Raw genomic sequence first — 25,209 nt, 5'->3', positions numbered from 1 at the left:
ACTTTATCATACCTTGTTATTAAGCTAACAGTAAAATACAGAAGTGTTGAGCACTAAAAATAAAACTCAAATTCACAAGTAAAGTGTTTAAAATGGTGATGTTCTGGTGTGTTTGTCACCTGACTTCAGGCACTGAGGTGTTCTTGTCGAGCTCAGGTGTGGGGTTGTAGGCAGGTGGAGGAGGATACAGTGGGTTATCATCCTCTGGATACACAAAAACAGGAGATGAAAGTTGGGAAATGAAAAAAAACATAATAAGCAGATCAAAATCTCACCTCCTCCTTTGTGGCCCTGGTATCCATGTACATCATCCAGCCAGCCAGGTGGGGGTGCTGAAGGTCCCTCTTCTGGTATATTAGGATCACATTGGCCTGAGAGGATGAAGTTATGAAAAAGCTTGAGTCAATGTCTCATGGAAATCATGAACAAGGCTGACAGTTGGCTCGCTTTTATTTTAGCAGAATCAGTTTTATCCGGGGGTGTACGGAAATATTGATACCAGTGGTAATTCATTATTTGCCACGATGTAGCCAGAAAACTTTCTTTTGTATTCAATTTGGTTATGGTTAAAGTCTTCAGACACAAAAGCCCCTTGAGCTGACAGCCAATCTGTTTATTTTTCTTCTTTTTTTTTTAGTTCTGGCTCAGCCAGTAATTTTCAGCACAAAATATTCAGGAACTTTGAGCCAAGACATTTTATTCTGTTTGATTTAACATCCAACAAACAACAGGCCGACTAAGGGACTCAGGTTATCAAACCTTTCAATAATTTAAATAAGGGATGCCCAGGGTTATGAGCATGACGTTTGCAGACATGTACATTTCTATGTACATTTTCCATTTTTATGGCAGATACACTATAATGCCAAAAGTATTCGCTCACCTGCCTTGACTGGCATATGAATTTAAGTGACATCCCATTCTTAATCCGTAGGGTTTGATATGACATCGATCCACTCTTTGCAGCTATAGCAGCTTCAGCTCTTCTGGGAAGGCTTTCCACAAGGTTTAGGAGTGTGTTTATGGGAATTTTTGACCATTCTTCTAAAAGCACATTAGTGAGGTCACACACTGATGACGATTTATGGACCTTGCTTTGTGCACTGGTGCACAGTCATGCTGGAACAGGAAGGGGCCATCCCCAAACTGTTCCCACAAAGTTGGGAGCATGGAATTGTCCAAAACCTCTTGGTATGCTGAAGCATTCAGAGTTCCTTTCACTGGAACTAAGGGGCCAAGCCCAGCTCCTGAAAAACAAGCCCACACCATAATCCCCCCTCCACCAAACTTTACACTTGGCACAATGCAGTCAGACAAGTACCTTTCTCCTGGCATAGCTAAACCCAGACTTGTCCATCAGATTGCCAGATGGAGAAGGGCGATTCGTCATTCCATGAAGCTCTCTACTCACTGTTCTTGAGCTAATCTGAAGGCCACATGAAGTTTGGAGGTCTGTAGCAGTTGACCCTGCAGAAAGTTGGCAACCTCTGTGCACTATGCGCCTCAGCATCCGCTGACCCCGCTCTGTCATTTTACATGGCCTACCACTTGGTGGCTGAGTTGCTGTCGTTCCCAATGGCTTCCACTATGTTATAATACCACTGACAGTTGACTGTGGAATATTTAGAAATGAGGAAATTTCACCACTGGACTTGGTGCACAGGTGGCGTCCTATCACAGTACCACGCTGGAATTCACTGAGCTCCTGAGAACAACCCATTCTCTCACAAATGTTTGTAGAAACAGTCTGCATGCCTAGGTGCTCGATTTTATACACCTGTGGCCATGGAAGTTATTGGAACACCTGATTTCTATTATTTGGATGGGTGAGTGAATATTTTTGGCAATATAGTGTATATTGGCCTTACATACTGATCGTATGTTGTATGCAGAGTTGTAACAATACCAGAATTTTGAATTTCAATACCATGATAGTTACAATCAAACAACATGGATACCTGTTTAAAAAGCACAGGAATAAGAAAAAGATTTCCTGGACATCCAAAATTGGTGAATGTAGTTTTTTATTTCTAAATTGTGTATCAGAAAAGTTCACTCATAAGTAAACACATACCAAAATGTGGCATCCTTTTTATAGCAATTAAAGGAAAAATAAATCAGATTTTCCCAAATCAAAAGAAGTATAGGGTCCACCTAAAATTAAATATTTCCTCTGAATGATCATTAATCATGAGAGGAAGTGTCTGTGGTGATTCTGCACTGTGTCATTTCTATTTTTTTCTATTTTTATGTCATTTTTATGGATGTTAGTGTCTGGCTGTCATCAGTCTGCAGGTTGAGATGTAAAGAAAAAGCATCATGTTAAATTCCTGTCAGCAGACTAAAAATCTAGGTGTCATATTTGGGTCTTGGTGTCGTGCCCCATATTTAGGACATCACAAAAAAAAAAACATTTTATCATGCAGGTCACAACTTGTCCACGAGAGCGTTTTGGAGTTGTTGTTTGTTAATATGATGAGTTTGATGAGGGAAAGCCGGAATTACCACAAGACTCAATAGAGTTGGCAGAGCAGCTGGCATCTCAGCGCGGCTGATCTAAAAATAGCTTGCACGGACAACTAAAGGTAACGAACCTATTACTAAGACTATAGGAATTGTGGCAATGGATGAATTTGCTGAAATGTTGAAGTATCCCTTTAAAGCAGTGGTTCTCAATCTTTTCAGCCTGTGACCCCCACAATAAAGGTGCCACAGACCGGCGACCCCCACTGTACCTGAAGGTGGATGAACACAGCCATGCACAATCAAGAATGGTCATGTGCAGAGAAAGCCACCCATGAAGGGTGGTAAATGGGAGAGCTTTCTGGGGCCCTGGCAAACTTCTTTTGTGCTGTGGTAAATAGCCTTCTTAAAAATGTAAATCCCTTTTCCTAAATCAGAATTTAAATGGGTTAAATATGTCAAAAAACTGTGGAAAAGTTGGTGAAATGGGATACTGAAAGTAGCAGAAATGGGTTAGAAGTGGCAAAATTAGACAAAGGTGGCAAAAAAATAAGCAAAAATGGCAATAATGGGTTAAAGTGGCATGAATGTACATAAAACGTGGTAAGAGGGGAATAGAAAGTGGCAAAAATGTGTGAACATTGGCAGAATTTGTGGGGAAATTGATGAGAACAGGTGAAAATTTGGCAAAATGGGTGTAAAGTGGCAAATGCGTCGTTTAAAAAAAAAACTTAGTTTTTTAAGGCATATGGAGACCCCCTCTAAGTGTCTCAGGGCCCCCACAGTGACAACCACTTATTAAAAGAACACTGTCTGAGTGCAACAGTTTCTCTCTTAAGACAATGCAGAGACGGTGGTCTTCCTAAAAAGAAGATTTCACATCTGCAGCTGCTCCAAAACTCAGCTGCAAGAATGCTGAAAGGACCAGAAAGAGCGTATTACACCAATTTTAAGGTCTCTGTGTTGGTCATCCTGCTTCCTATTCATCTGATTGGCTTTTACCTTATGAACCCAGTAGAGCCCTCAGGTCATCAGGAAGTGCTCTTCATAGTACTCAAAGTTAGAACTAAAACAACAGTGAGGGATCTTTCAAATCACTATTGCCCCCGTCTGTAGAACAGTTTACCGGAAAACTTGAGGGCTGCACCTAATGTAAATGTTTTTAAGAAGCAAAGACTGATCTCTTTAGTCTGGTTTTCATCTGAATTTTATGTCATCCTCTTAATTTATTCTAGTTATTTAAGTTTAAGGTTTTCTTAATTTCAGAATTACCTTTTAGTCGTTTATTCACTTATTTTCATTTATTTTACAAAGTTTCCCTTAAATGTTTTATTTTCTTATTTTAGTGTTATCACAGAGTTACCCATTAGTTTTGTTTTTGTTCTTCTTTAACCAACTTTTTATTTAATCCTATTTCATGTTATTATATTTCATTACTCCACTTTGACCTAACCATCAGTGTTTCCTCATAAGGAATCTCATGAAGCGTTTCCTCAGAAGGCGACTTCCTGTTCGTACAGTCTTTTTATTTATGACATACTTTTCCAGCGTTGTTCATGGAGTGCTGGTTAGGGTAGAGGGTTGGGCTAAGGTCTTGTTTCCCTTTATTAATTTGTTTGTTTGTAAAGCACTCTGTGCTACATTGTTTTGTATGAAAAGAGCTACATAAATAAAGTTTGACTGGTTGATAGATACTTAAAGATATTTGCATTTGACTTAAACAGTCAAAGATAGAGGCTCTGACAGAGGGTGAAGTGGTGGCATGCGGCCCATCCTCATCATCAGTCAAACAAAATCCTGAATCTTCCTTCTGTGAAAAGGTGTTGGTGTGAACGTCTTTAACCGCTTTTTTAAAAGTCTGCAGTTGTGGTTTTACACAAGTGCTTTCATTGTGAAAGCCAGGAAATGTGCTGTTGTCAGTAACAGCTCTCACTTTTCTGTCAATTTTCCTTTTAAAAATTCAGTGCAATAGTCCCTAGATACAGTAGGCTATATCACGTTTGGTTGCATTATTGTTTTTTTTTTCTTTTTTGAAGAATTGTTGTTTTTTTTTTTATTATTTTTGTTGACACTGATTTCTGCATATTAACTTTTTACAGTGTTATACTTTTATTTTAATTATTCAGTTTTCTGCAGTAGCCATGTGATGCTGTTGGCTGTGCACAAATTGTTGCTGCTATCTTTGCAGTGCACTGCATATATTTCATTTAAAACAGTATATTTGTTGCTGGGTGTAATATTTTTATGCATTTTAGATTTATTTTGTTTTGAATAAAAAATCCTGTTTCAGGTTTACCAGAGCTTTGTGTAACCTTACACATAAACCCACCATAATCAATAAGAATATCAATTCTTATTTTATTTCTTATTCTTAGTTTTCTCTCACTTTCACTTTCCCAACAGAGCTTGTTGGATTTCCTAACATAGTGTAGAAGGCTTTGCATTAATAATATCCACATTTGTTAAAATCTAATGCTAATACTTATTTAAACTCTACTAGTCCTGGGCATGGTATCTGTACAGTATGGGTACAGTATCAATTTACAGCTGATATATTGGTTGTAAATATCTGCAGAGATGCTCTTATTTGCCATTGCTGAATATCAGCTTTATCAGCTATCTGCTGATGATGTTGTGCTGGTAATACTATGCATCCACAGAAGCTCAAGAATGGAGTAGGGGTCAAGAGAGAGTCAGGAACTTTTTGATGTTTTTCAAAGTGAAGTATGTACAAAAATGACAACTTCTTTCCTCTCTTCAGCAGGCTGAGGAGGTTCGGACAGTGTCTGTGTCAGCGCTGCAGGAAGGGAGGATGCATTCTTTAGACAAAGCTGTCAGGAAACTGGTTTCTGCGTGATGTAACCGATGAGGGGCATGAGAAACAACAGCTCACATAAACACTGCTGAAAAAACACACTCAAAACAGTATCAGTTTCATCCTCTGTCCACTCATTCTTCTCATTTCATTTTTCTTACGCAGACATTCATCATTTTTAATTATTTCCATCTTGATATTTTAACAAACTAACAGCTCATAAAGGCTCGCTCACCTCTAATTATCCATGTAGACACAGACAAACTGCATTAACTACAACTACTGCTAATACCACTTACACTCACCCACGCCCTGTGTGTGCACATCTGTGTTTCTTTAGGCCTTCTGCACAACAGATCCATGTGGCGTCTGTAAAGAGATCAGGCTGCAAAAGGCTTAAGAGAGGTAGGGATGCCAATGTTTGTCTTCTCCTCATAACAAATTGCTGGTGTAGAGTCAGCACGGATGAACCACAACTCTGTCTGTCTGCAGCTTAACACAACACTTACAGGTTTAAAATTGTCCATCAATCTACCTCATGTCAGCAGACAACCCTATGGTCTCAGTCCCTTCACAAACCACATCCACCTGCTCACGTGCCCAAACTCCCCCACTATCATGTTTGAAACAGAACAGGTCATTTTTCAAGTACGTTAAATCACAATAAAGACGATAAAGACTCAGTCTAGATAGCATCCCCAAATGGCTGGATCTGTGTTTTGGCCAAGGAGACATGCATTCCTAAGTGTGATTTAAAATGCGATTATTCTTGGGTTAATCTTATGTATTTTCGACAAATTCAAACAATAAATAATTCCATAAATAAGACCATGTGTATTAAAAACAATGAAATTATTTCCGAAGCAATTAACCCATAGTAGCATGAATCTCAATATGGGGGTGCAACAAACTATGAAGGAGGCGGCTGGGGTGGGGGAGATGAGCCTGGCTACCAGCTGATCCCAGCAGGGGTATGACTTTTGTAAAATAACGGTAGGCTTCATCAGTTTTAGACAGAATAAGCTAACTGTTTTTGCTCGTATTGCAAATGTGATGTCATTTGCTTTGTTTAAGGGCAGTATCATTTTAATGTCACTCATTTTGATTAAGAAAAACATACATACATACAAAAAAAAGAAGGACTTATGTAAACCATTATAAAAAATGTCACATGACTGTTTGCAAAATGTACATAAAATCTCTGCTGCTGCTGCTGCAAAAAAAAAAAAAAAAATTTGACAGATTTCAAGTTAAAGAAATATTGCAACTTCTGCAATTTGAAAATTGCAGCAGGCCATGTTGCGATTTAATCGAATTTGCGATTAATTGCCCAGCCCTAATCACAGCATCATCAGAATCCCCAAATGACACTCCACAGTTCGCAACCCCTGTTACCCGCCCCATTATCCAGTCCATCCAGGTACTGAAGAGCATAAAGACTCATCCCTGGCTCACCCCATGGTTAACTGGGAAGAAGTCAGGTTTAGGGAAGGCTACAAAAAATCAGCTAGACTGAGTTTTCCCAAGAGAACAGTGGCCTCCATAATTCTCAATGGAGGAAGTGTGGTACAACCAGGTGTGTTCCAAGAGTTGGTGGCCCGGCCAAACTGAGCGATCGAAGGAGTAGGGCCTTAGACCGAGAACCTGGTGGTCACTCTGACTGAGCTTCAGAGATCCTGTGTGGAGATGGGACAAAGTTCCAGAAGGACAACCATCACTGCAGCCCTCCACCTGATCTGGGCTTTGTTGCAGAGTGGCTAGACGGGGAGTCTCTCAGTACAAAACACATGAAAGCCAGCTTGGGTTTTGCAAAAAAAAAAAAAAAAAAAAAAAAAAAAAAAGAAAACCCTACAATCAAGCTTTCATGTGTTTTGCACTGAGAAGCTTCTGTCTATTTACCCCAGATCAGAGGAGGTCTGCAGTGACCTTCAATTCTTAACTTTATTGACCTACACGGATGACAAATCCTAACCCAGGCGGGGATGAAAATCACAAAATGTCACTCAATGATCTTCATGACAACCAAGTGAACTCCATCAGCTGATGAGCGCCATACAGCATGACTGAAAGTTCCAGAAAGGTCACTAAGTGGACCTTTAAATTCACCTGTTATGCTATAAATTAGCTGTGAGGCAACAGTGCTAACCACTGACACAGGGTGCATACCTTATTGAAGCTGGTTTTACCCTCTATGGCTATAATTGAGGTGTCTTATTTCACAAGGAAGTAATCTTTTTATCCTGACGAGCTGATTAGGACTCTCAGTATTATGTTGAACTTTTGTGCTTTTTTTGTCTTCTGGGATTCTTCAAAGGATCGAGATCCTTTGAAATCCTTTTTAACATCCTATCCCATCTGGCCAGTTAAAACTGCCATAAAGACTGAAGACAAGGAAGTGAAAAAGCTAGTCCAGCTCTGTCCTTCTCTATCAGAATCAACCTATCAGCCCCTCTTTAGCTCACTAGTGATGTTAGGTTATCTGTCATTGGTGCGGAGCATGGGAGACTCTATATTTAATCCAATGAAAGCATTTGGCAGCAGCTGTGCAGCTGCTTTGAGAGGCGTTTCCATGGTTTCACTGTAAACTTCATTAATTTTCAGCTTATCTGCATTCTGACAGTGTCACAGTGGAGACCCCACCCATCCCGTTGTCCACATACAGTATGCCCATGTCTCTATAGGGGAAGGAAAAACTGCAATAGCTACATAATACTATGCAAATACTTTTCCACCTACGCCTTCTGTATACAAATCTTTGTGTCTTTAAGACCTCAGAGCTTAAACAAGCAGACATGGTCAACAGCCCCATGAAAGGACCTAAAACATCAGTTATTGATCATTTCGATTTGTTTCGTCTGTTTATACTGAGATAAAAGCTTAAAAAACACCCTTTTTGATGGGTTGATGTGCTGAAATATTTCCATACTAGCCTGGACCATCTGTCAGGAAATCTGCTGGGACATAAAGAGTTAAATGGGCGTCTCAGACATAATAGGATAAAAGCACCACTGTGCTCTGAGAGCCATTATATCAAAAAAAAAAAAGCTCCACAAAGTCATCTCTCTGCATGGAGCAAAGAGAAAGCCTGGCATAATGACCAGAGAACGTTGATGTCTGCTGAATTTAAAGACAAACGGCTCGATTCTCATAACACCTGAAATAGGTTTGTCATTAGAGATACACTGATAGAGAGAACCTGCAGATACAGACTCCAATGTTTGTTTCAGAACCCCCTTTGGCGTTAGACTCCCACTAAGCAAACATTTTCTCTCATGTCTGACCATAAAAACAGATCACAGTTTGTCCAACAGCTGACTTCTACCAAGTGAGAGTATCAGCTGATTCAGCAGTTAGGTACGCTACATGCCAGTATTAAATACATCGGAAACAACAGATGCACATCTGCAGCCTCTATGTGTAACACACACAATATGGGCAAAGGTATTTGGCCACACCAGAGTGGTCAGGTGTCTTGGTGACCTCTCTCACTAGTCTCCTTTTATGTGCCATATTCCTTCCATTTCATGACAACAGATTAAACTGAACTCTGGTGGACGTTTAGCAGGGCTGGGCAATTAATCACAAATTAGATCAAATCACGATTTGGCCACCTGCAATATTCAAATCACAGACAGTGCAATATTTCCTTAACATAAATGTGTCAAAATACAAGTTTTTTACCTCTTTGTTGCAGCAGCAGCAGCAGAGATTTTTTGGTTTAAAAAAATATATATATATATCATCCCCTTCAGTACAACATCATTAAATTTGCTATATGAGCCAAAATCGCAATCAATATCTTTTTCAAATCTATCATCCTTAGTTTAATTGATCAAATACTGTGCTGGTTATAATAATAATAGATACTAATAATAGAACAATGTATTTCTTGTGATTGTTTAACAATGAATAGACGAGGAACATACGAGGGGGGGGGTCGCAATAGATTATTTTCACAAATCATTCAGCTCTAATGTTCAGTACTTTTGATTTTTTTAACAATCCTCAGACTTAAACTTTTCAATAACCTTTTCTCTGAGTTGCTTGGAGTGTTCTTTTGTCTTCTTGGTGTAATGGTAGCCAGTAATACTTATTAACCAGTGATTGGACCTTTCAGACACAGGTGTCTTTATACTCCAGTCTCTTGAGACACATTCACTGCACTCAGGTGATCACCATTTCACTAATAGTGAACCTGCTAGCAATGCTTGGTTGGACCTCTGTTGAATTAGGACAGTCACTTTTAAGAGGATGAATATTATACAGTCTACGTTACATATTTTCTTTATCTTATTGTTGTTGTTTTGTAGAATTCTGATTTTACTTTAACATTATAGAGGCTTTTTTGTGTAAATGTTTTTTTAAAAAAATATTAACATTGACCATGACTGATTTATAAAAACAATAAAAGAGCAATACACCCAAGGGGGGCACTGTGCATGAGAGGAACTCTCACCTTTAATCAGAAAAAAGAAAAAACATTCAAAGTCTGGTGCGTGGCACATTTCTCTGTAGCATGTTGTTTAATACATGTAAGGAGAAGTGATATACCGAAAGACAATTTTCTTAGAGCATGTGTTTTGTCTCACCCAGATTTGTGCCTCTTTAATATGAGATAATATCAACAATTAAAGCTAATATTTAGTTACATTTGCACATATCATTTTGTACAACATGGCTTCAAGGCTGTTTGAAAGACTGTAGATAATATGAAAACCTGTCAAAATGATGAATGAAGCAATTTCACATCAATAATCAGTGTCAGCAGAACCATCATGAGGTAGTGAGCTGAGCTTCAACAGGAGAAGTTGTTTTTGGATGTTTGAATTTCCTCATCGACTATGTAAACAAGGTTTAAAAGGAGGCAGTGTAAGACGGTCTACTGTAAAAAAGAAACTGGTTATTATAATAAGTTAAAACAGTAAATGAAGCACTTGCAGGTTAAAAAAACGCCCTTCAACAGTCTGTAGCTGGAGGGTCTGGCTCAGTTGGTTGGGAAGATTTAAGTTTGCTTCCCCGCACAGCCCTACGTGGACATAAGCAGCACAAAAAGCTTTGCAGACACAAAATCTGACCCCATCCCATGAGTTAATTGAAATATTGAACTTAAGTCCAGCTTCGACCTCCCTGGCTGCGGCTCGTCAGCACCAGCAGCAAAACAAACAGCACCAAATACCACAGAATGTGATGTTTTTACACAACAATGTAATATTACATAAATACACACAATGGCACCTTGATTGGGACACTTCCGAGGCACCATGCAGCCGAGTGCGTCATGTTTGACCGAAACAAATACTTTCACCCCAACAACATCTACTCCTCAGGGTACTTTTCATTAGCCCTGTTTTTTTTCCGCAGCAGGCGGATAAAAATACAACAGAGTCAGTGTGTTTTACCACGCTGTACACAATAAGTCCAGCTGAAGGCTAAAAATATCAAGCGAGAAGGTGTTTCCCCAAAGAGATCTGTGTCGAGATGGACGGAGGGTGAGAACAGGAGGGAGGGAGAAAGAGACTCATTAAGAGAGGGAAAAATACAAAGTGGGAGGGAGGGGGAGAAGGAATGTGAGTTATAAAAAGGAGAGAACAAAGTCGGCCTCATTATCGAGGACCTTCTCTGGACAATGCAGCCAAAAGACTCCTGCAGAACTCGTGAACTTCATTTGTTCTTTTCTTTCTCTGCACAGCATCAAAGTTTACTGCAGTTGCTATGGCAGACATGCACCAACAAGTCAAACTTTAAACATAAAAAACAAGAACCTCCAGCTAAATCAGCGCCGAACTGTAGATAAGACTCTAATCAGCCCATTAATGTCCCTGTGAAGCGATAGAAAAGGGTGATTCCCAGTTAAGACTGGTGATGTCACAGGCTCCTGTAATTGCCCTGCCCAAATAAAACCAAGCCAGAAAAGAGGTGAACAACTTTCTGACAATCTAAATCAAAAATTCACTCACACACAGACCTCAGTGTATTCACATGTTTACAGCAACCTTGTTCCAACATTTCTAGTGTGTTAGGACACACATTTTGGATTTCACTTTGCTGAAGACAAGCATGTTGAGTGGAAAAACCTCGTTTGCACTTGTCTATACTTTGGGAATACTTCAAACAACAGCATGGTGCTCTGAGAGCTACAGTGCATTTATAAAGCATTCAGACCCCCTTCACTTATTTTTAAATTTGTTATGATGCAGCCTTGTGCTACATAAGTATTCAGAATTTAGCCTTGGTGTCTCCCATTTCTCTTGATTGTTGCTGAGATATTTATACAGCTTCATTGGAGTCGACCTGTGGTTAGCTAACTAAACTTATTGGACAGGATTCAAAAAGGCATACACCTCTTTATAGAAAGCCTCACAGCTGAAAATACATACACTATATTGCCAAAAGTATTCACTCACCCAGCCAAATAATAGAAGTCAGGTGTTCCAATCACTTCCATGGCCACAGGTGTATGAAAACAAGCACCTAGACATGCAGACTGTTTCTACAAACGTTTGTGAGAGAATGGGTCGCTCTCAGGAGCTCAGTGAATTCCAGCGTGGTACTGTGATAGGATGCCACCTGTGCAACAAGTCCAGTGGTGAAATTTCCTCGCTCCTAAATATTCCACAGTCACCTGTCAGTGGTATTATAACAAAGTGGAAGCCATTGGGAATGACAGCAACTCAGCCACAAAGTGGTAGGCCACGTAAAATGATGGAGCGAGGTCAGTGGATGCTGAGGCGCATAGCGTGCAGAGGTGGCCAACTTTCTGCAGAGTCAACCGTTACAGACCTCCAAACTTCATGTGGCCTTCAGATTAGCTCAAGAACAGTGCGTAGAGAGCTTCATGGAATGGGTTTCCATGGCCGAGCAGCTGCATCCAAGCCATACATCACCAAGTGCAATGCAAAGCATCCGATGCATTGGTGTAAAGCACGCCGTCACTGGACTCTAGAGAAGTGGAGACGCGTTCTCTGGAGTGACGAATCGCGCTTCTCCATCTGGCAATTTGATGGACGAGTCTGGGTTTGGCATTTGCCAGGAGAACGGTACTTGTCTGACTGCATTGTGCCAAGTGTAAAGTTTGGTGGAGGGGGGATTATAGTGTGGGCTTGTTTTTCAGGAGCTTAGTTCCAGTGAAAGGAACTCTGAATGCTTCAGCATACCAAGAGATTTTGGACAATTCCATGCTCCCAACTTTGTGGGAACAGTTTGGGGTTGGCTCCTTCCTGTTCCAGCATGACTGTGCACCAGTGCACAAAGCAAGGTCCATAAATACATGGATGAGAGAGTTTGGTGTGGATGAACTTGACTGGCCTGCACAGAGTCCTGACCTCAACCCGATAAAACACCTCTGGGATAAATTACAGTGGAGACTGAGAGCCAGGCCTGATCGTCCAACATCAGTGTGTGACCTCACAAATGTGCTTCTGGAAGAATGGTCAAAAATTCTCACACTCCTAAACCTTGTGGAAAGCCTTCCCAGAAGAGTTGAAGCTGTTATAGCTGCAACAGGTGGACTGACGTCATATTAAATCCAATGGATTAAGAATAGGATGTCACTTAAGTTCATTCGTGAGTCAAGGCAGGTGAGCAAAAACTTTTGGCAATATAGTGTATCAAAGCAAAAACCAAGCCATGAGGTCAGAGGAACTGAAGCATCAGGCTGCAACATAACAAATAGGAAAAAAGTGAAGGAGGTCTGAATACTTTCTGAATGCATTGTATAGAGAAGAAGAAATGGTGTTTCACAGTAGCCATTGATTTTTCTCCAGGTATAGACCACTGTCACTGACAGTGACAGCAGATTCATCATGTAATCCCAACAGAACTGCACTGTTTCTCACCAGTTTTGGACAAAACCATTCTGATCCATCAGTCATTTCCTATAAGCATGCACATTCTGAAGTCACACATTACACAAATATTTGATTAAACTTTCTAAACTGCACCAAGTGTTACTCATTTTACCCCTTTTGATGTTGGTTTTAAAGTTGTTTAAAAAGAGATTACGCTCCAATTGGGATAAAGAGTCAAAAAAAATCCTCTGAAATACTGAACATCTAACTCACATGATCAATCAAATGACTGGTTAGCTTTTCCTACTGATCCATAGAAAGCAGTAAAAATAAACATCTTCCAATCATCTTTCAAATCAAAAAAGAGGAGGAAGATAAAAGGTGTTATCTGTGTCTGTAGCACGCAGGAAATTATTAGTTATCTTTTCAGGATGTAGAATCATTCCCATAATGCCATCCAGGCCCACCTGGTTGGCTGGGCCCCAGAGAGCTCTCTCCTCTGTCCCCCCTTATGGGCGGCCTTGATGCCACCACTAATGCTTCTCTGTCAAAATGTTTGTTTGCCGAATCTACCCAGCAGCATTACCCAGTGCTGACACTAAGAAGTTGACTACAGTACAGTCAAGCACGAGCTCTATATGCTGATGGGTGCCATATGTCATTTTATTAAAAGAATTTGCTGTGGACCAATGTATCAAGGCACAAGGGCTGCAGTTGGCCCCCGGGTCATAGTTTGGACAACCTTGTTTATGAAGGAAAATACAACTTATCAAAAGCATAGAGCACAGATCAAAGATTGCATAACATTTCTGAGGAGACCGAATTCCCCAATGAAGCAAAGTCTGATCAGCACAAATGGATAAACACAAGCTAACAACCATGAGCAGCACAAGATAAGGGATCTAAATGTATAAAAAAGTAACTCTGACTGCATGTTCGGCACATTTAACAGCTAAAAACATCCAAAACTACTAAGTAGAGTTAACTGTCTGAAACCCGTAGCTACCAGAGACTGTGTCTGCTGCAACATTTTAAATCCAGTCCTCAAACGTAACAAACTACTGACAAACTTCACGCAAAATGTTAACTGTTTCATAAAATCACCCTCAGACAAGTTAGCTCTAACCAGGACAGTCAAGGTGGATCCTCTCGCCCCCTTAAGCCTCTCCTAGACTCCAATTATCCCTCCATAGACTCCAGTACGGGACTGAGGGTGTAATGTTACGACTCTCCAGGGAGGGAGAGTTCAAACTTGTCCAACGTGAGCAAAAATACTAATCTGAAAATAAAAGTTGTACGCTGAATAGGCGAAAGTTTCCTTTTCCTTCGGTTTATAAACATGCTCATTTCTCACCGAGAAAGTCCTCTTTGTCGTCCATTCCTCTGCAGCTATCAGCCGTTTGACGTGAATGAAGCCAACAAACGTAAAGATGTTATGAGTAAAACCGTAATAACAAGAATAGGGCGCAACTTCCGGTTTACGTTTCCAAAATAAAAGTACAGATGATTGTATATCACTAGATTCTAAATCGCGAATGAAACCTACTAAAATCCCCGATGTTTTTTAAACATTTTTAATGTCGATGTGTTGCTTATTTGTAGGCTCTGTTTCCCGATTCTTTCACTGTGCTTTCAGACGTCTATCTGCCAATTTTAAATTAGATTTTTGTTTTATTGTTGTTGTTTTCTTTTTTAAGTTTAAGAATTTATTTTATATTTAGGTTGGTTTTAAAGACCTATGTTTTTAGTTATTTCACAGTGTTCCAAATTCCCTCCTATTTTATCAGTTTCTTAAATCTGCTCATCTCTTTGATTATTGTTAATGTTTTTAATGTGCTTTAAAAATAAAATGGATAGATTTGGATTGGTCATTCAGAAGGTGCTTTGTCAAAGATAAATTTGAATTTTGCACTTGGATTTAAATACTTTTGTTGTGTAAAAATTCAGGCAAAAAAAAAAATTTAAATCTGAGAAAGAGAAAGGAAAAAAAACGTGACTTTGGGAACATTATGCATCATGAGGGATTTAAACAGCATACTGTAACAATTCTTTTAGTCAGACAGGAGTGTTTTGTTTACCTGCTTTACATGTTTCAGCTACTTCCTGTAGCTTTCTTTTGACTAAAGGAATTGTTACAGTACAATTTAAAACAGAAGACAGAATGAATCTCTACCTACGGATTTAAACAGTGGCTCAGTGGTGTCAGCTGTCACCCACGGTCACTTCCCATTGATTTATGATCTAGACTTGATTATTGTAAACACTACTTCTTTCTCCAAGAATGAGGTAAAGACAATTTAACACCTAGCAAGTAGGTCCAAACAGACCTAAATATATCATAGTTTGATGCAAAACACATTATCATGCTGAATTGGCCCTTAAATCTGGACGAATCTGATTCATTTGGAGGATGCAGTCATCGTGGATTTGGTTCTTAATTTGTTCCAAAACTGCAAACCAGTGAGCATGAACAACAAGAAAACAGATTTATGATCCTTTTTTTTCACAGCTAACACAAAGGATGTCTGATTGTAGATTTGGGGGCAACAGCTGTGTAAATATACTAACATCTGTTTTTTCATTCTGTCATGTTCTCAGCATCAGATAAATGTGCCTAATATTTTGAAAGAAAGAAGGAAAAATAACATTAAATTTCAATGATCTATTCCTAAACATCAAGCTTAGATGCAGGTAATAACTGGTGTATTATTTTCTCTTGAAAGCATTTTTTCTTTCACATTTCATCTTCAGCACATTTCAGTACTTACTGACTATTGTGTTTTCAGTGTTAGCTGCCAAAATGTTTTCTATTTTGTGACTGTAGACCAAAATGCTGATGAATAGACTTGGAAAAGTGAGGCTATTTGCGAATATCCCATGCAGGAGGATCGTGGACCTGTAAAATAGACTAATTAAAGAACATCACGTAACTTACAATGTCCACAAAAGAAGAGTGATATGTCAAAACCAAAACACTTTTACTACAGAAACATAACGTGAACTTCCTGTCCGGTCTCGTCTATTGTGTCTGACTTGATCCAGCTGCTGGCCTCGCCCACCATGTTTACATTCACGGCATTTACAACCAGTGACTCACGCCCTTCAAGAATCAGTGCTATTTACAAACACGATCGCTGATACTCGTTTATACACTTTTAATGGTGTTATTGCTTGTTCTTTAAGAACCAGATATAAAACAAGACAAACAACATTTGATTCTACAATAAACGATAGATGTGCTCTTTAAAAATAATGATAATAAAAAGATAATTCAGCAATGAGAGTTTCCTTGGATTGGTTACTTGTCTCCTGTAAAATGTATTTTTAACAGTAAGAGTGAAACCAAGCAGCGTTAATTTCGGCAGCTATTTTTAACTTAAGTCTCAGTCTTAGTCTCTAGAAGAAATGCACTTTAGTTTTAGTCACATTTTAGTCATTTCTATCCTTTTTAATTTTAGTCTAGTTTTAGTTGACGAAAACTCAAAAACAGTAGTTTGGTTTCAGTCCATAAAAAGTCCTTACTTTTAGTACAAGCATTTTTAATCTGGTGTTATGTTAGTGTGTTCTATGCTCTCTGCCACACCTGCTTTCTACAGCTGGGAGGCAGATAGATGCACTTTTTTTGACAGATTTACCTACAGTGGATAAAAATTACCGATTTTGAATGTCCAATGAAAAGTACATCACATTTTAGTCTAGTTTTAGTCATCTTGATGAAAACTAAACTTACTTTTAGTCAGTTTTAGTCATCACAAACAAAAAGTGATTTCAGCCACTTTTTAATCCACTTTTATCAAATTTTGTGCCCATTTTTGCCATTTTTTGGCTTTAAAGTGCAAAAAATTGGTGGAAATTAGGTTGAATGGGATGAAAAATTGATATAAATGGGCAAAAATGCGTTAATGTGTTTAAAATGGGCAAAAAGGGGTGTAAAAGGGGGTTGATAGAGGCAATAATGGGTTAACTGAGGCGACGATAGGCAGACAGCGGCAAAAATTGGATTAAGAGTAGCAAAAACCAGGCAGAAAAAAAGTGATGGAAAGGGTTAAAATGGACAAAAATGGGTTTTAAGTTGCAAAAATGTGCTAATATTAACAAAATTTGTGTAAAAAAGTGATGAAAAGGGTTAACATTTGCTAAAATTGGTGTAAAGTGGTAACAGTGTTCTCTTAAAGATATTTTTCTTTTTTTTTCAAGGATCTGGTGACCCCTCTCAGCTTCTCACGACCCCAAAGGGGGTCCGGACCACAAGGTTGAGAACCACTGCTCTACGGGGACTGGAATTTACGTAGACAAGCATAAACCCTTCCTTCGCTGTACCTATGTGTGTCCCTATCCCTGTTACAACCTGCAGTTTTCCTGCAAAATGCAAACTGATTAAACTTGATAGCCTTTGCTGCCGTTTTAAACAAATGATTAGTAACAGTGGGATTTTTCAGTTTCTGAAGAAGTTGGACTTCAAGTGAGGAATGTACTAATAATGTGTTGAGTCTGGAAAAAAATGACAAAATGGCATAAAACATTCTCAAAGTAACTTTAAGAAGCTCTTCCTCTGTTTTATAAGCTATGTTAATTCTTTTATCCCTTTTACATAAGGTTTGCTTCAGGATTTTCAGTGTAAGAGCAGCATAAAGGAGAAAAGATGGTGTAGAGCAGCCCTGCTACGGTCCAAGATGAGACCTGAATATCTGGAAATTCTTGGGCAAATGAAACCCATGTGCAACTATAACATGAGACTAAAATGATTACCTTTTATTTTTCACATTTTCTTTCATATCATCTGCATCATTAAGCAGGTGTGCCACAATGTCACAAGGTGTGTTTTTTTCTGTGAAAATATAGAGCATTTAAAAATTTTAGAAATTGCTCCAGAGATTTATGGAAATGGTTAGGGCATGATTTTTAAGTCAAAGATTTTTTTTTTCTGCCATTCAAAAACAATCGTATATACATGGTCTTCATATATATAATAAAAAAGACAAAACGACTTAATGTTAAATCAGCATTATAAATCATATTATGATTGTAAATGTCCCTCATGTCACTGGTGTTACCACTTGACTTCCTGAAGCTCTTTCTCAATGATCTATGTAGGAACATCCAGGATTAGTCCACTGACAGCTCAGCTTTTTAGAAAGGTTTTAAAATAATCTCCAGATTTTACATGAAGCTTTGCACTGGGGTAACCCATTTTTTATGAAAAAAAAAAGAAACATGTGGTTTGATTTCATGTAGCAGTCATTTTGTAAAATGAATATAAAATGTCACAGGTGTCATAAGACCATAAAGCTGAGTAACGCCAATGGCAACAATGCATAAATGGACTTTATTCAAAGCTGTTTATTACTTTATTTTGCCCAAACTGCTCTAAGGTTTCATGATTTTGACTTTCCCTATCATTTCTATTCCTTTTTAGGTCAAGTAAGACTGAATTAAGTGCATCTGAGAAGCAGCGTCTGTACTAATAGTGTAGAAGCTGATGGACTCAGCGATGTAGCTAGTTGTCTTCAATGTAGTTGAAACTCTCCAGTAGGTTCTCAGTCAACTTCATCCTCGGACTTCTCAGCATCAATAACTTACATGTACCATTTGCCAGCATTTTCATCGGTATTACTGTTTTCTGTCCTATTTAAACGTCCTGTAAGAAAATTCTGAAATGTTGTGTTTGATATAATTTAATCTTATATCAACCCAAAAAAGTTACATTTTTAAAGTCAAAATACATCTAATTTGGTTTGCAAATATTGTGATAAAGGATTTAATTTTTTTCTGAGCTTCTTTCCTGCAGTGAACGCAGCATTACGGCAGTTAACCCGGAAGTGTACGTCACTTGTCTCCCCATAGCAACAAAGCTGGTCTGTTAGCCGTTATTCTGCTGAGCTCGAGGAGGGCTTTTATCACATATTTCTCCATTTTTCTTTAAAATGGTAGGATGTGATGGCTTTCCTGTGTTTTTGGAGATATTCACATTTTTCTGTCGTCACTGTTGTTGATCCATATGAATATGTGGTGTAGATTTTGATGAATTGCTAACTGTCGCTGTTTTGCTTTGGCTAGTCGGGCGTTGTCAGTGGAGCTCGTTACAGCTAGCTGGTTAGCATTTCAGACGGGTGTTTGGACATTGTTTACATTATTGTTTTATTGTATTGTTTTGTTATTATCAATGGATTTCCTGTCCTATTAGTCACTTAACATAAGAAGTTACATGATGCTCATGCTAACTGATGTTTTCGTTTGTCAGGCTGAAGTTGAGGAAACCCTGAAGAGAATTCAGGGCCAGAAAGGAGTCCAGGGGATCATCATTGTCAATTCAGAAGGTAAGAAGGTAGAATAAAGACAGATGTAGAGTTGTTTCGTCCTCTGTGTCAGTGGACTGCTATTAGATCGGGTTATATGTGATGCCTAATGAGAAACTTGTCTGTCAGTAGTAGCAAGAACAATGCCGCTTTGAGGAAAGATCACAATTTGCTAATTTTTAAGACTTCTCCCACCTCGTCTATCATATTCCTTATCCCCTGTACTGCCTTAATGATTAGATTAATGCCAACAATCTTTATTTTCATTATTATAACATTTGCTAATTACATCTTTCAATGTGAAATGCCCAGCACAAGGTACCCAAAATATAATGATTTGTCCAACTAACAGTCCACAAAACCACATAAATACAACTTTCAAAGACAAAAATAATTTATAACTTATATAATCTATACATGGCTCCAGCTTTGGCTAAATAGTCAAAACGAGAAGCTAACACCATACTTTAAATTATTCTGAGTTTCAGAATCTGCCGTTTTTCATGAGTAAGATTATGAATACTTATGCTTGGTATTGGCACCAATACCCGATACTAATATTGGTATCTGTGTATCTTTAGTGTATAATATGTAGGGCTGCTCGATTATGGAAAAATCATAATCACCATTATTTTGGTAGGTATTGAGAATGTGATCATAAAACAGCTTTTCTTATTGATTTTAAGACTTCTGCAACAAGGTTCAAGGCATCTTTATTAGTGACTGAAAAGGTAAATTTGTCAGGACAGGAGTTTTGGCATTCCGAAGAAATACACAAAAAATAACAGCAACGCTAGTCCACGATTTACGATACAAACAGACAAAATACTTTAAAAACTAGCATAACATTAAGATTTAAAACAAACGACATTGATTAATTTCAAGTCATGATTAAGTGCTTTTAAAGACTCTCCACTCTAATGCACTTATTGAACTAAGACGCTCTCAACCATTTGAGAAAGCAAATAATGAAAATTAATGGGTGAAAAAACACTAAATATATCAAGACAATGGGATATAAAAACAGTTAATCATTCAAAATAATCACTTTTTGGCCAAAGTATAACATTAAAAAACTGAAACGATGGACAAAACTGCAAGTGGCACAGTAATAATTTAAACACATTGCCTTGTTTTCACGCTTATGTGAAGTTAAAATCGGATTTGAAATCAGAACTTGATTAATCACCCAGCACTACTGACATGTGTCAAGATGCCTTTGAGGAACTGATTCTTCAAGGTGTGTTTATCTGTAATGGCTAACATTAACTGGCTGTAAATAAAGGACTTTTTTGTGATGTTTTTGTCATTTTAATCTATTTTTCATTTTGAAGTACAAACTGGTTCGAGTTTGGCTCACTAAAGCTATGACTACATATGTTAGTTGATTCTACATTTTTTCCAAAAGAAAGACTAGACTAAGACTAGCTATAAATAGATCTTTGATGATAGAAACCCTCCAGCCAAGTAGACTGAAATGTTGGAGCAGGACCTTAAGACATTCAAAATCCAGGATATTTTTCCACTTTGCCTACAATGCCAGAATTTTTATTTATATTGATACTACATTTTTTCAGATTAAATTAGTTCAGAGAAAATAATTATTTTGACTGAAAGCAAATACTAAAATGTCAGGACTTTTTATTGACTAAAACAGGATTAAAATGCTTTTGAGTTTTTGTCAACTAAAACTATAAAGTCTGAAAATGGCTGATATTTGACTAAAACTAAAATAATATTTTACGAATAACACTGAAATCAAAACAGCTGCCAGAATCAACACTGGTACAACAGTAGACAACCTGTTTGTCATTTCAGGATTTAGTATTTTTTGATGTGTGAGGATTTAAAGAATAAATTGACTGAACTATTGTGATGAAGTCACTGTTAAAATACTTTATGAATTCTGTAGTATCAGGATTACATCTTTATGTCTATTGCTGACCAAAATCCCACCTAACAATTAACGCATTAACTTGCTGTCTTGTTCATAACCAGTTATACCAAAGTTATTGTTGTTTGGTTTTATCTCTGTACATGTGTTAGTAGCAAGTAACAACTCCATGACGAACAACAAAGCCCCCCCCACCCCTCCACCCACCCAAAAAAATACTGATTAACGAAACGTTTTCTCCACCATTCAAATCAAATAAACCAGGTTTCAGATAATCAGTGGTTAACCATGACTTTTTAAGCTGTAATGTAGATGATTTTATTTTGCTTTCTCTCATCAGGAATTCCTATTAAGACAACTCTGGACAACGCCAGCACGGTGCAGTACGCTGGACTGATCCACCAGCTGGTGATGAAGGCGAGGAGTACTGTAAGAGACATCGACCCCCAGAATGACCTCACCTTTCTGAGGGTCCGCTCCAAGAAGAACGAAATCATGATTGCTCCAGGTAAGAGGAGGAGAAAACCTGTTCACTCAACATGTGATAAAGTGATCAGTATTTTGTCCTGTCAGTAGATCGCATTCATCAATTTCCTATGAGCATGTATAACCCTTATTCCAAAAAAGTTGGGGCACTGTGTAAATGTGAATAAAAGCACAGAATAATGATTGTCAAATCTCATAAAACTATATTATATTCACAATGGAACAAAAACAACATATCAGTTGTTGAAACTGAGGCATTTTACCATTTCATGAAAAATATTAGCTCATTTTGAGTTTGATGACAGCTACATGTCAAAAAAGTAGGAACAGGGCCATGTTTACCTTTGTGTAGCATCCCCTTCTTTTTACAACAGTTTGTAAATGTCTGTGAAGTGAGGAGACCAGTTGCTGGAGTTTTGGGAGAGGAATGTTGTCCCATTCTTGTCTGATGCAGGATTCTAGCTGCTCAACAGTCCTCAGTTCTTTGCTCAAGTACATTTAAACCCTAAGACAGGCAAATTGAACCACCAATTCTATGATAAATGGTCAAATTGATCCACTATACAGTTAACATTTTCCTGAAACATGTACAGGACCAAATCTGAATATAACAAGCATCCATGAAATCTTTGGATGATGAATAAGTTCAACTGTAATCTTCACTTTGAGTTTGGTAAATTGCTACCACTGCAGCCACATGAACTGAAGTGCATTTAAAGCAGTAAGACAGGTCTGAAGGTGACATTTTTGTTATTTCACTGTAACTTATAAGGGGCAAAAATGGATTCCAAGTTGAGCTGAGGCAAAGACATTTAATCTCACAGATGAATCGAATCTTGCAGAGAAACAGACTGTTCAGTATCAAATTCCTGCTTTGTTTTAGACTCTGTCTGCTGGAGCCTCGTCCTGAAAGCACAAAGAGACACATTCATCCTCGCAAAACCATAACTCTTTAAGAAACCAATGTGATTAGCCTGACTCACACTGCTCAGTCCTCGTGTTGGCTTCTGAGAGAGTTCTGACTCCCTTTAATCCACTTTTCAGGTTGACAACAGAATTTCTCACACTTAATTTCTCTTGCTATAGTGTCTGTCTCCAGGGCAGAGAAATTTGTATTCTTGTTATATGTCATAAACTCTGCTGCCAAGGCCAATTGAAATGTGAATATATAGAGGTGTGTTATTTAAATGCTGTTTATTTTCAGCCTCCACATTTATCATTTGTATGCCTTGATTGGCAAGCTTAAGCATGATTCATAAATCACATATGGGCCCCTGTCACAAGATGAGTTCTTGAGTCTGTTCTGTTTTATTTTTTTTTTACACCAGTCTGATCAATGAGGACCAGTGTGAATGTTCTGACTTGTTTTATTTTGGAAAAGGTCTAAGGTTGGAGATACAGTGGCTCTAGAAAGTTTACACATCCCTGTTAAAAATTCACACTTTTGTGATGTAAAAAACATATATCATTTCAGAACTTTTCCCGCCTTTAATGTGACATATAACGTAGACAAATCTGTTGAAAAACAACCAAAACATTATAAGAGGAATTACCAAGTCAAGGATTGCACTTCATGGATAGCGTTTTTAACTGAAGTTGGCAGTATTGTGCCAACGAACGCTGTACTGTGTCTGTGTGTGTGTAGGTGTGTAGGTGTTTGTGTAAGAGCTAATGACACACACAAACTAGAGGAGCTTTTAAGCATTTAAGGATCAGCACAAAGATTTCACACTTGTTCCTCTCCACTTCATGCAGAAGGATCGGTGCACAAAAGCATGCTGCCCCTATGTAAACACGGTCCCATTAAAGGTGGAGAAAGTTCTGTAATGATTTATCTTAGCATCAATTTTTACATTACAAAAATATGTCCCTTTAATCTGGGTGTGTAGACTTTCTAGAGCCATTGTTTATTTGCTGTATCATCTTTTGTTTTTGAATGCATCTGGCTGCGTCATCAGCATTCCTGTATGCTATGCATATTATTGGGAGAGCCTCTAGAGCGCACTCGAGCAAGCTCAGGCTGTATATAAATACCTGATGTCTGGGATGTGAACTAAAAACATGGAGACACTCAAGGAGGTTACTGTGACCTCAATCCTGAAATCTGAACTAACAGAATGTCAACATCAATAATCAATTTTAACGTCAACTCAACTCAGAGAGATGACTGGTTGCTCAACAGCTGATGAAAACAGGTAGAGTCCTCGTGAATGTCTCTTTTATTCATTTTCTCAAAATACCATCATCAGACATGAAACACAAAGCCATAGATGCATTTATCTGTAAGTCACCAGTATACATGGTCGCCAGTTGAACTGAAACATCAATCTTGTTTTCATTATTTTTACAGGTTTAACTATCGACTTTTTAAACAGAATTCATCCATCCCTGCTGGTTGCACAGATATGTTTTTTTTTCTCTTTGCAGTGCCAATAATGCATCATAAAGATTTGGGGAATCACAGACTTTGTTTTTCAGATTGTCTTTTAACCCTCTAGCTGTTATTGTCTGCTGCTGTGTTGACTGTCACACCTCTTCTGCCTCCACACTTCATCCACCAAATGTGCATACTGGATCTCGTGTCTGTGTTGTGTTAATTTTTGAGGACGTGCACAGCTGGTCCACATCCACAGTTGATATCCTTTCTTGTGTACTCTTCAGGTCCTAAACTGTCTGTTAGTATGTGTTGTCCAGTGCAGAAGTTGTATCGTAGTCTTTGACCATGTCTAATAACTTTGTCTTTCCTCCACAGATAAGGACTATTTCCTGATCGTCATCCAGAATCCCTCAGGCTGAAGAATCTGCTGTACTCCTCTTCATGCTCTTTGTCTGTCCCCCATATCAAAACAGCCAAACATTTTTCTTTGTCTTGCTTCATCAGAAGAACCTGAAGCTTTTTATGCACATTTTCTACCACGAAGGATAAGGATGTAAAGGTGGATCATCTATACGACGATTCAAGATACCACTCTGCTTACAAATGTTATTTCATGTATTAGCATTCCAACTTGTTCTCCTCTCTAAATACTTCTGATGTAATGTCTCTGTGTTTATTTCTTTTTCCTTCTTCAAACTCATTACTGTACCACAAACCGAAGTAGGAAACTGGATGAGTGCAGATAAATGCACGGTATATCAAAGAGAGATAACAACTCATTGATATGTTTGAGGGTGTTTTCCTGATCCATGATGGAAAACTTGGTTTGTTATTTATTGAATTTTTTTGCCGAAAAGATGCAGAAGTTCAGTATTTTACTGATGAGCAGAGAAACAAACACTACAAACACTTCTCTGCAAGTTTCTGATTATTTTTTGACAATTTAAGAAATTAAAGAAGTCAAATGCTCTTGTGTGTGTTGTCATAAACATTGCAATCATATTTACCATTCATTTCATTTCAATCTCTAGACTTAATTATATAATAAAACTTTGTAGCTTAAATTTTCTATGCATTAGACTAAAATTTTG

At 38.2% G+C, this 25,209-nt stretch overlaps 2 protein-coding genes across 4 annotated transcripts in view; one reads left to right on the top strand and one right to left on the bottom strand.

Annotated features, from left to right (window-relative positions):
• Positions 1-14,511, bottom strand: part of ssuh2.1 (ssu-2 homolog, tandem duplicate 1) — a 29,945-nt gene extending 15,434 nt beyond the window's left edge. For all 3 annotated transcript variants that reach the window (XM_041782852.1, XM_041782851.1, XM_041782850.1), the window contains exons 1-3: positions 14,420-14,511; positions 276-371; positions 120-204 (exon numbers count right to left, since the gene is read on the bottom strand). In XM_041782852.1, the coding sequence (XP_041638786.1) occupies positions 120-204; positions 276-371; positions 14,420-14,444 (206 nt within the window). In that variant the 5' untranslated portion in view covers positions 14,445-14,511. The remainder of the gene's footprint in view (positions 1-119; positions 205-275; positions 372-14,419) is intronic.
• A 4,378-nt stretch (positions 14,512-18,889) lies between these two features.
• Positions 18,890-25,087, top strand: LOC121506960 (dynein light chain roadblock-type 1). The gene is made up of 4 exons (XM_041783029.1): positions 18,890-18,992; positions 19,307-19,382; positions 21,596-21,763; positions 24,494-25,087. Exons 1-4 carry the CDS (start codon positions 18,990-18,992, stop codon positions 24,535-24,537), a joined length of 291 nt encoding a protein of 96 aa, XP_041638963.1. The 5' UTR covers positions 18,890-18,989; the 3' UTR covers positions 24,538-25,087.
• Positions 25,088-25,209: the final 122 nt, after the last annotated feature.

This window comes from Cheilinus undulatus, linkage group 3 (genome assembly GCF_018320785.1).
Source record: "Cheilinus undulatus linkage group 3, ASM1832078v1, whole genome shotgun sequence".
Taxonomy (NCBI): domain Eukaryota; kingdom Metazoa; phylum Chordata; class Actinopteri; order Labriformes; family Labridae; genus Cheilinus; species Cheilinus undulatus.
This window is presented reverse-complemented; position numbering and strand designations above follow the sequence as displayed.

What these genes read in the sequence shown, in the direction of transcription:
- LOC121506960 (XM_041783029.1), top strand. An exon ending in CATCATTGTCAATTCAGAAG is followed by an intron (nt 19,383 to 21,595) that starts GTAAGAAGGTAG and finishes TTCTCTCATCAG; the next exon opens with GAATTCCTATTAAGACAACT. An exon ending in CGAAATCATGATTGCTCCAG is followed by an intron (nt 21,764 to 24,493) that starts GTAAGAGGAGGA and finishes TTTCCTCCACAG; the next exon opens with ATAAGGACTATTTCCTGATC.